At 33.6% G+C, this 11,951-nt stretch overlaps 1 protein-coding gene and 1 long non-coding RNA gene across 2 annotated transcripts; one reads left to right on the top strand and one right to left on the bottom strand.

Moving 5' to 3' along the window:
* The first annotated feature begins 5,595 nt into the window (after positions 1–5,595).
* On the top strand, positions 5,596–6,773 carry LOC149551315 (uncharacterized). The gene is made up of 2 exons (XR_016353287.1): positions 5,596–5,762; positions 6,579–6,773. It is a non-coding gene; the product is annotated as an uncharacterized LOC149551315 (long non-coding RNA).
* Positions 6,774–7,387: 614 nt separating this feature from the next.
* LOC149551314 (ethylene-responsive transcription factor ERF010-like) lies at positions 7,388–8,339 on the bottom strand. The gene has a single exon (XM_089789656.1). It carries the CDS (start codon positions 8,209–8,211, stop codon positions 7,735–7,737), a length of 477 nt encoding a protein of 158 aa, XP_089645782.1. The 5' UTR covers positions 8,212–8,339; the 3' UTR covers positions 7,388–7,734.
* Between the last annotated feature and the right edge of the window lie 3,612 nt (positions 8,340–11,951).

Raw genomic sequence — 11,951 nt, 5'->3', positions numbered from 1 at the left:
GCCCCTCTCCCTATCCCACCCTCTCCCATCCCCTACTCTCTCCCCATCCTCTACTCTCTCTCACTCTCTACCCTCTCTCCTTCCCTCTCTCCCTATCCATCCTCTCTATTGAAATACAAGGCTTACAACGTGTGTGTGCACTGTGGTGTGTATGTGCTATGTAAGCCTTGAATTTAAAAATGCTTTAAATAGCACACACGCACTATAGCTCGCACACATTATTTTAAACATTGGATTTTGCCAACCCAAAAGCTTAGATTTACATTGGGGATCCAACCCAATGTTTTGGAGTCTTTAAACTAGTATGAGATGTGTTTGGCAGTAAACATACAAAAAATGATTGATTTTTCTTATGTGCTCTCCTTCAAGTTTCCTCATGGTTGAGCATCGATAAAATCAGGTTACATGATATTGTAGATCTCTATGTTAGCCATATAACCATATAATTTATTTTGAATTCATACTATTTCAAGCCTTTCAAATATAATTTATTTTGAATGTATGCCAATTTTCTCTCAAAAACCAACATGTACTAATTGGGGTGTAGCTTTTAGCTCGTTCATCAAATTTTGCAACAACTTAGTTTTTTAAAAACTAGACTACATTCTACACACTTTGAAAAAGAGAAGTTTTTATTTTAGATTAGTTTTCAATCATTCCTAGGGGGAGCACACAAATATTTCACATTCTTGGGATGTGTCCAATTACAAAATTCATTAAAATAAAATACACATTACAAAATTCTCCAAAAAATATGGGATAAACTACATGGTATTAGGTAACTTTTGACTAGAGCGATTAAAGAATTTTTTAAAAAATTCAAATTTTAGGGGGGCCACACTTTGCACTGTGTTATATTTTTTTCTAAAAAAATAGTACAACTTTCTATGGCCCCCTATTTTGAGGACCTAAAACTAAACCATTTTGAAAAAAAAATAGTAGTTTACAAACTAGATTCAAAGAACTACTACTTTTCTTAGACATATCTTAAAATTTTGAGTGTAACTATCTTCAAATTCTTGTCAAAGTTCAGAAGTCGTTGATTTCATAAGAAGAAAAAATATGGCCACTTATATGGCTATTTGGCACCACAAGTTGGTGCACTTACCTATTAATATTTTTCCTTTGTTTGTCATCTTCCTTTGTCCAATGAGTTTCCCTTTTGTAACATTAGTCACATGATGTGTCTGAGTTTGATCACCTCAGTACACACATATGTACTATTTTGTGCATCTTGATTGTGGCTCCTTGACATGTAGTTCTTTTGACCCACTTTTTTAGTTGTTTATTGCCTTTGCATTAGAGGGGTTCTTAATTTTTTTTCTCATGCTTCCTTGGTTAGATGGAGTGAGCTATGTATTCAATATTTATTCTTATGTACTAGGTGGATGTAGTGGATGGGTACCTGTGCATTTCAGTGAGATGGATTATTTATCAAATAGACACTCTTATTTTCATTCCTACTTTGGTTGCAACCTTCTGTGTTCAATTTATCATCTCTTCAAGCTTTGGTGTTTCATGTCATCTGTATCTTCAAGTTTAGTTGTTTGCCTTTGTGTGCCTCTGATTTGATGCAGATTATAGTCTTCTCTACCTGGTTAGGTTTTATTTTCATGGAGGTTCTTCATATCAACAATTTCTTTTGATAGAGTTTTGCATCTTCTACATGCTTTAGTGGTGTTCTTTGTTGAGAATTGTGTCTCAACCTTGCAAGATTTTTCTAGAATACTCTAGAAAATTTTAGCTGGAAAAGTCTAGAAAACTTTTAGAAAATTCTAGAATTTGTTTGTGGTAGTTTTCTACATGTTTATGAGTTGGAAAAAGGCATATGAGTTGTTAAAAATGTGTCTAATCTCTAGAACAATGTAGAAGGGCTATTTTTAGAGTGTAAACAACTTATTATATGACTTTTATGGGGGTCTAAACTAGAGGAAAAAATTATGGATGAAAATGGTAATCTTGGAGTTACAAATTACAAGTGAGTAACATGTGGCATGGTTGTTTTGCCCATGGTTTTGGCCTATGGTTTTGTAAAACCACAAATGGTTTCCAAGTAGCAAATCACTATAAAAGGAGGGCTTAGGGAGATGTTTGAATCATCGAGTTCAGTTTGCAAGGTTGGTGCTAGAAGGAGTCTCTCTGAGTCTAAGTCTGAGTTCGAATTGTGGTGATGCATTCCAGTAAGAACTTGCATTGCAAGTGTATTGTAATCTTTCAGATTTGAGAATACATAATGCAGGTTTTGGAGGGCAGAGTTTTTCTCTTGGAAGGGTTTTCCCATAGTAATCATTGTGCTATGTGGTCATTGTTATTTTTGTGTTAGTATGCATTTCTTGAGACCTTTGATATAGTTAGTTGAATTTTCATAACCGTCCTCTCAAATATTAGTGTAGGAAGCAATTTTGTGCACCTTAACTTCCTTACAAGTGGTATCAAAGCCTGGCCAATTTTGATTCTATTTATTGGGTACAGGGTTTTTTGAGCTAATCAAGGTTTGAGTGGGATCTTGTGCAGAGGTTTTCATTTTTGTGTTGCAGGATTGCAAAGATGGCAAGCACATCAGGGAGGATTGATGTAGAGGAGTTTTCAAGCACAAAATTTGAAATTTGGAAGCTGAAGATGGAAGATCTATTGATTGATCGAGATATATGGGATGCAGTTAATGAAAAGAAGTTGAGGCCCACATATTCAACGTCAGCCGTAGAGTATGATGTGAGAGACAAAAAAGCTAAAAGTCTCATTAGATTGTATCTTATAGACTCTATACTGATTAATTTCCATGAAGAAGCTTTGGAAGAAGCTAAGTGAGATCTATCAAGCTAAATCACTTGTGAACAATATTTTCTTAAGGAAGAAGTTGTATTCTCCACAATAGAATGGAGTTGCAGAAAGAATGAACAGGACCTTGATGGAGAAGGCTAGGAGTATGTTGAGTGGAGCTGGACTAGAACAAAAAATTTGGGCCAAAGCTGTAGCCACTGCCTATTACCTAATAAACAAGTCTCCTACATCAATTCTTGTTGATAAGACACCAATGGAAGCATGGTTGGGCCACAAGCCTTCACTTAGACATCTGAGAGTTTTTGGTTGTGAAGTATATGCTCATGTGTCAAAGGAGAAGCGAACAAAATTGGACAAAAAAGTTGTCAAATGTATCTTCATCGGATATAGTTATGATGTGAAAGAATACAAGCTTTGGAATCCTGTTGCACAAAAGGTATTTTACTCTAGAAGTGTTATTTTTAGAGAAACTGAGCCTTTTTCTGTTATAGTGAAGCCAAAATAGATAAAATAAAAGAAAGATGTGATTCAACTTCCTACTATACCTGAGAAAGTTGAATCGAGGCCCTTAGAAAGATAAGTTGTTGAAGAGAGCTCTATGAGTTCTGAATCATCAGAGGAAGAGGGAGAACCTAATCATGTACCTAAACCTGAACCTAAACCAAATCTTATACAAAGGTCTAGTAGACAAAGGAAAGCACCAGAAAGGTATGGATATTCTCTTGATGATTGAAGGTGTATATTTGCTTTGAATGCTAATATTGATCAACCGAAACCTATAGAAGAGGCTCTTGGTATCAATGATTCAAAGTCCTGGAAGATAGCCATGGAAGAAGAGATGGAAGCTCTTAAGAGGAATGACACATGGGATCTTGTACCATTTCTTAAAGGACAGAAGCCTATTGGTTATAAATGGGTGTTCAAAAGAAAGATGGGTTCAAACTGAAGCATTAAGAAGTATAACGCACGATTGGTTGCAAAAGGTTACTCCCAAGTTGCAGGAATTGATTGTGGTGAATTTTTTTTTCCTGTAGCAAAAATGGCATCCATTCAATTTTTACTTTCTATTGCAGTAGCTTATGATCTAGAAGTTGAATAGATGGATGCAAAGACAACTTTCCTTAATGGAAATTTGGAATAAGAAATTTATATGACCCAGCCAGAGCACTTTATGGTGAAAGGTAAAACTCATTTGGTCTATAAATTGAAGAAATCCTTGTATGGTTTAAAGCAAAGTCCTAAAACATGGTACCAAAAGTTTGATACATATGTATTGAGTTTGGGATTTGTGTGTTCCAAATTTGATCACTCTATATAGTACAAGTGTGATGGTGATTATTTCCTAGTTATTGCCTTATATGTTGATGACATGTTGTTTATTGGCAAAGGAAAAGGATTGATAGCATAATTAAAATCTCATCTCTCAGAAAAGTTTGAAATGCAAGATCTTGGTGCAGCAAGGTGCATTTTGGGAATGGATATTGTAAGAGATAGACAAAATAGAAAGTTTTGGCTAGGCCTGAGTAAGTATGTTGGTAACATTATAAGAAGACTCAATATGCAGGATTCCAAACCATTGAGTGTTCCTGTTACTATGGGAACAAAGCTTTCTAGCTCATAGTGTCCTTCATCCCCATTGGAGATGGAAGAGATGAGTCGAGTAGTGTATCAAAGTGTTGTTGGAAGTTTGATGAATGCTATGGTTTGTACAAGACCATACATTGCCCAAGCAGTGGGAGTACTTTCTCGTTATATGTCTAATCTGGGAAGAGCACATTAGGATGCAGTAAAAAGAGTTTTCAGATACTTGTGGGGTGCCTCAGAGTACTCTATATGTTTTTATGGAATAGGATATGATAATTCCTTGGATATTTAAGGCTATGTGGATTCAGAATGGGCTAGCAATGTTGATAGAAAAAAATTCACTAGTATATATGTGTTTACATTATTCAGTGGTGCAATCATTTGGATGAGCAAGCAACAAGCTGTGGTCGCTTTGTTCTCTACAGAGGTAGAGTATATGGTAGCTACTCATGCCTACAAGGAAGCCATCTGGTTTAAGAGACTATGTTCAAATATAGAGTTCAAATAGGGTGCAATGACAATTTATAGTGACAGTCAGAGTGCAATTTTCCTAGTGAAGAACCCGACATTTCATGCTAGGACCAAGCACATTAATGTACAATATCATTTTGTGAGAGATATGGTCGAGGAAAGAAAGGTGAAGCTGGAAAAGGTGGAGACTTTGGTGAATGTTGTTGATACATTAACTAAGCCTGTGAGCATAGAGAAGTTCAGATGGTGTTCAAAGTCTATGGGTCTCTCAATCCCTAACAATTAAGTCAATGACATTGTGGATCCATTGACCCTTGCAAGGTGTTCAACAAGTGAGAGAATGTTGAGAATTGTGTCTCAACCTTGCAAGCTTTTTCTAGAAAACTCTAGCAAATTTTACCCAGAAAGCTCTAGAAAATTCTAGAATTTGTTTGTGGTAGTTTTCCACATGTTTATGAGTTGGAAAAAAGTGTATGAATTGTTAAAAATGTGTCTAGTCTCTAGAACAATGTAGAAGGGTTATTTTTGGAGTGTAAACAACTCATTATATGACTTTTATGGGGGTTTAAACTAGAGGACAAAATTATGGATGAAAATGGTATTCTTGGAGTTATAAATTACAAGTGGGTAACATGTGGCATGGTTGTTTTGCCTATGGTTTTAGCCCATGGTTTTGTAAAACCACAAATGGTTTCCAAGTAGAAAATCACTATAAAAGGAGGGATTAGGGAGGTGTTTGAATCATCAAGTTCAGTTCGCAAGACTGGTGCTAGAAGGAGTTTCTCTAAGTCTAAGTCCGAGTTCGAGTTGCGGTGATGCACTCCTATAAGAACTTGCATTGCAAGCGTATTGTAATCTTCCAGATTTGAGAATACATTGTGCAAGTTTTGGAGGGTGGAGTTTTTCTCTCGAAAGGGTTCCCCACGGTAATCATTGTGTTATGTGTTCATTGTTATTTTTATGTTATTATGCATTTCTTGAGATCTCTGCAATAGTTAGTTGAATTTGCATAATCATCCTCTCAAAGATTAGTGTAGGAAGCGATTCCATGCACCTTAGCTTCCTTACATTCTTATTGATCATCTTTTGTTCCTATCTTCTAAGACATTCCCTAATTTGGAGGCTTCTTTAGTCTTTCACCAATTTCTTTTAGCATATTTTTCATCTCTTTTTGGAGTAGGGTTTTTCCTATGTGGTTTTCTTTATTTCTCTTCTTCTTAGAGATTTGGTTGTGTTTGGGTACCTCATCAAGCCTTGTTGCTAGGACCCAAATCTACTTACTATGGTAGTTTCTAAGTTTTTAGCTACTCCTTAAGTTTATCTTAAGGGGGGGCATTAAGAGTCATTAGATATTTTCTAATTAACTCTAGTTTGTTTAAGCTAAACTTTAGGCATCTAATAATTAATTGTTTTATTAATTATTATGATGCAACCTATGTTATACTTTTTTAGGGTTTTGATCTCCTTTATAAAGACGATCTCTCTTTGTAATTATTGATTTAATTCACTTTTGATAATAGCAGTCTCTCTTTTTGCTCATCAAGAATGTCTCATCTATGGACCTGGAAATTCCAGTCTCCATATCTTTTGCTTCTCTTTTTCTGTGACAGGTGTTTGCATGCATATGGTTCTTGGGAGCTATGGGGTTGATCTTGCATCAACTTCAACGCATAAAAAATGTCTCATCTATGGATCTAAGAATTCCAGCCTCCATAATTTTTGTTTCTCTCTTTCTGTGACAGGTGTTTGCATGCATGTGATTCTTGGGAGCTATAGGGTTGATCTTTCATCAACTTCAACAAATACAATAACATTTATGTGCTTATATATGTAGTCTAGATAAACTAGTTTCAAAGTAATAAAATTGTTTCAAAATAAAATAAAATAACATAGCTTATTAAATAGTTAAAATGACTAAAGAATTTAAGATTTAATAATTCAAGATCAATGTTATTTTTAGATATTGTTTGCAATTTATTGAAATAACAGTTATGATCATATATTTTTATTCATCATTATTTTTGTTCTTTTAAGTCTATAATATTCTCATGATGAATGACCAAAGTGTGATATGAAATATTGATTTAAAGAAATACATAATTTAATCGAAAGACAACATTGATCTGAATAAAAAAAGCTTTGAATTGATATCTCTCAATTTTTTAATATAGAAAGTTTAAGATATTTATACTTATCCTATTATACATCCATAATATTAAACATTTCTAACTTCTATATCAATATGATCATAATATGTTTTTAAATCATTAAAATCAAAAAGAATTTACAAATTCATTTAATATAAAGCATATAAATAAATTATAATAGAATATGATTATGATCGAACTTAAATAAATTTTAAGATTGTAAAAATTAAAAAAAACTTACAACTTTTCTACTTTTCATTTCATATCATACGTAATAAAATTATTAATGCATCCATATAAATTTTAAAACTATGAAAAATAAAAAGAACTTACAAATTCTATTCTACACAACTTCATATAATATAATATACATGATAAAATTTATACAAATTTTAACAGTCTCATGAAACAATTATATCTAAATTTATTACAATATAGTTTCAAACTATACAAATATTAACAGTAATATAACTGTTATGTTCCAACAGATCTTCCTCTGTGTTACCTTGGCAGTCCATAGACTGCTCATCTCTTACGCAATTTTATTCTTCCTACACTATTTTCAATAAGAAAAAATATTGACAGCAATATAATAATCCATAACATCTACTAAAAAAAAATACGTACTTTTTCTACAGTCCAGCAGCAAATAGATCGTCAAAAACCTTCTTCAACGTTCGAGTTCGTCGATCAAAATCATCTCTTCATATTACAAATCAAATTTCGACCACGAAAACAGTCTGCAAACAAACTAAACCATAAGAGCCTTCGTCTCCTTCACAGCCACAAAATCTTCTGTTTGCGGCCGCTGGGATTCGAACCCTTGACCTCCGCCAACGGCTTTCCTACTAAGCAATTCATCCACGGCCGCACCAATTGTAGCGGCCTTCTTCTGAATATCCTGGCTCGTCATTTCGGACCGCGGGGATTCGAACTCGAGACCTCCAAAAACATGAGGCGGAAAATTCAAAGACGCAGATTTTCCCCTGAGATAAAAGGCGGCGAAATCGTAAGCTTTAGCGGCGGCCTCTGGTGTAACATACGATCCCAACCAAAGGCGCGTTCTTTTGTTCGGCTCTCTTATTTCACAAACCCATTTTCCCCATTTTCTCATTCGAACCCCTCGGTAAGGGTTTGTTTTCACTCTGGACCTTCTTTCAATTGACGCCTCCTCTGCGTTTTCTGAAGTCTTCTTCTTCTTCTTCTCCGGTTGCTTCTCTTTCGCCATCGTTTTGCCTCAACAAAGCAAAGTTGCTTCACAGATTGGATTTTTGAGCTGCGCGTTCGTAGTATTCAAGGAATTATACGAGTTTTTTGACGACGAATTGGTCCTGCCTTTCTTGTTCTGCACGCAACCTGAGTTTCTGCCGCCGTGGGGCGTCGGTAGTTTCATGGAATTTCTTGTCTTTTTGGTCGCAAGAACAGCCGTCGGAATTTGACGGTGAAGTGAAAATCGAGGGCTGAAAAAAACTGGTTTTAAAAGTTTGGAAGGTGGTTGCTACATTCTGACGATTATATTCGTTATTCGTATCAGCATCGCCGACTCCATGGAAGCATCCAAGCTTGAAGCCTTTTTTTTGTTATATTTAGGCACCATGAAATTGACGTGAACTTACCTGTCACCTTTGTGTAAATCGACCTATTTTAAAGAGCTTTAGTTTAGTATGTAAAAATCGTATTGTTATGTTGGGGCCACATAGTTGATTCTTTATAATGGAAGCCACCACCCTGACATTGAGATTCATCTCTAATAATCGAGTCACTTGAATCAACAAGCAAAGAAAAGTAAAGTAAGGATGTCACAAATAGGTTGTAGGAAGCTTCATCTATTATTAACAATGGAATCATGTGGAAAAATGTAAGAATGTCACAAATAGGTTGATGGAAGCTTTGGATGATTTTCCTTGCAACTTCAAGGAATCGAGATGGGGAAAAGTCCATTTCTAGTTCGGGAAGGAGTCCATTCTTTGGAATGGGTGGGGATAAAAGGATTAATAAATGATTTTTATTTTTTTTCTTATTTATTTTTTTAAAGAATGGAGACGTAAAGCATGAATAAATGTTGTGGAAAATAAGTTCATATAATTAATATAATTATTTATAATAAAAGTATATAAAGATTTTTGAAAATATGAATATTATTCAGTATTGAAGAACACATTTGTCGTAAATTTTATGAATTCATATCACTTAAGTTGGCACTCAATCATGTTACACATGAATAGATTAAAATGGAGACAAACAATTACTTTGAAAAGATGTCGTCTTGAATAATATTCAAATTATGTATCATCATAAATGTCATTTCATCATCATGTTCATGAGATGGATCAAAATCAAAACTTTTTGACTTAACCTTATCTTAGATGGCAACTTGCAAGGTTCTAAACAAAGCCATATTGTATTGAAATCACCTTATCTATAGGAAAAGAAATCACATTCTTGTCATAGTGTTATCACTGTCAAACACAAAAGATCACATTGTAGAATTTAGCTTCTCCATCAACATTGATAAAATATCGAACTATAAAACTATATGCTCATTAATGTTTAGTTAGAAAATACTCAAAAATTGTAAGCATATTATTAGTTGTTAAATGCAATAAACCATATAAACATGAATAGCATTGCTAAAACTAATCTTATTTTCATCACATTTAATGGATATATTCTTCTTAAAATATCTTAATTAATCATAGTATCAAGAACCTTTCTATTTGTTAATGTGGTTTTTGTGTTCCATGAGGTTTCAACCTTCATCCATGCCTACCTATAACAATGTTCCATTTTCATATTCTAGTGTTCCATTTTTCGTAATGGTCAAAATCTTTCACATATTGAATCCATTATCAATAGTTTTTCTCAAAATATTTCATCCTTAGAACAACAAATTACCTAGATATGACTCAATTTGAATACAATTTTCCCATGTGTGACATCACAAGCTATTTGTCCTTAGACATCATTTTCGTTGTCATACCTCAATACATAGAAATATCTCACTAATGGTAAAGGTGATCCCTTGACTCATGAGAACCTTTCAAACATTAACTATTGACTTTTCTCATGATCATAGATTCATGTCTAAAATGTTTACTAGAACCTCTTGAGATATGGTCTTGCAATGGTATTGCACTTTACCTCCTTATTCCATTGATTCTTTTGTAAAACTCTTTTATACTTCATTCAATAGTTTCAAAATGATATTGAATTATTTTGACTGATTTGATGCATTGTAAACAAGGTGTTAAAGAAAAAATGATTGATTTCATTAGTAGATTTAAGCATCTACACATGTTCAAATTTCCTATCATGTGTCTGACACTGCTGAACCTTTTGTTTTCATTGTTAATTTACAAAACTACAGTGGACATAAGATATTGCTTTTGAATTATCCTCCTTTACTCAATTTTTGGTAGTGCTTCTTAATTATCAACTTCAAGTGACTTAATTTGAGAGGACCACTCTAATGTCTCATCCCACCATTTTTAGAAGTCTTCAAAGCCCAATGGATTCATCAAGATCAAAAATTTATCAAACAATGTTTACATACAATTAGTAGTTGCATCCAATGGTGTGACTTCTTTGTCATGTTATTTTAGACTTTCTCATAGTTTTGTCTCATTTTGAATCTTTGCATAATGGTGATGTTGAATTTTATTAATACTAATCTCTTAAAAAATCCTCTCATTAAAATAGTTTATCCTTCAAAACCAACTCCCAATGACTTTGATCTCAAAGCATTTTTGTCAATGTCATCATCAATCTAGTCATGATACTAAAAAGTGTTTTCATTTGAAATTTGTTGCTTAAGGTCTCATTATAATTCTATATCCATTGAGAGTTTTAATGATCAAGGAAACAAATCAATATCCTGTTCCAAACAAAATTTTCAAATATTTATTAATCCCTACCAATCCATTCTAGCAATAACAATGAGCCTACCCAATCTTAAGCTTCTTCTTCTGCCACTATTGTTGACCCTCCTACCATTGTGAACTATGATTTTGAGTATGATAAGGCCAATAATGTTGTCAATGTGTTGATCAATTCGAACCTAAACCTAAACTAGAATCTATGAATGTATAACATTATCTTAGTGAGACTATTCAGGCACCTCCTGGTCCTCTTTACATTATTGCAAAGGCTAATGATCTTCCTTCTCATGGAGTCCTTATAGCTCCTACTTGCATGGTAAATATTATAATTAAATAATATATTTACACTTGATACCTACACTATGATTTTAATAAAAAAATTAATATGATGATCAAAACATTTAGTGGTTTCACTTATCCTACCCATGGTTCTATTAATTTTCCCATAGAATTTGGTAAGAAAACCTTACATGTCGTATTTTTTGTTATCCAACTTTTGATAAGTGTTAATTTAGACTTGAAATTTCTTGTATCACATACATAAAAGTTATACTCGCTTCTATCCATAATTATTTGAAATTTCCCCATGATGGAGAAATTGTCACAATTAACTATAATATCTACAAAACTTTAGCTACTTGAGGAAAATTTGAACTTAATTTATCTAATCCTTTAATATCTCACTTGGTTCAATCTCGCAAAGATAATCTTTCCTATCCTATGAAAAACTCAAAATCTAAAATATTTTTGAATTTAGTAACCCCAAGTCTATTCGGTCTATTTACTTTAGAGCTAGATTATTTTATACACCTCTCATGCCTCCTATTAACTCTTCAATTTCACCTCCTATATCTCATAAGTTCTATACATATGCTATCTATCAACCTAGTGTGGAGCCTTTGATTCTTCCTTCTAAAGAAGAAAAGGACCATATGTTGATTGATCCTAAACCACTTCAAGTTTCCAACAAAATAAAATGTAATTGTTGTGCTTGTACACGATTTCCACTATAAATGTTATGCTAGAGTGCATGAGTGTGCTTCCCAAAAACCCTTCCTCCCCTAAGATAACTATTGTAGCATTGACTCCC

The sequence above is a fragment of the Cupressus sempervirens genome, chromosome 6 (genome assembly GCF_028749045.1).
Source record: "Cupressus sempervirens isolate cs-2001-9-10 chromosome 6, ASM2874904v1, whole genome shotgun sequence".
Classification (NCBI taxonomy): Eukaryota; Viridiplantae; Streptophyta; class Pinopsida; order Cupressales; family Cupressaceae; genus Cupressus; species Cupressus sempervirens.
The sequence above is the reverse complement of the archived record's forward strand: the minus strand, read 5'-3'. Positions and strand labels throughout refer to the sequence as shown.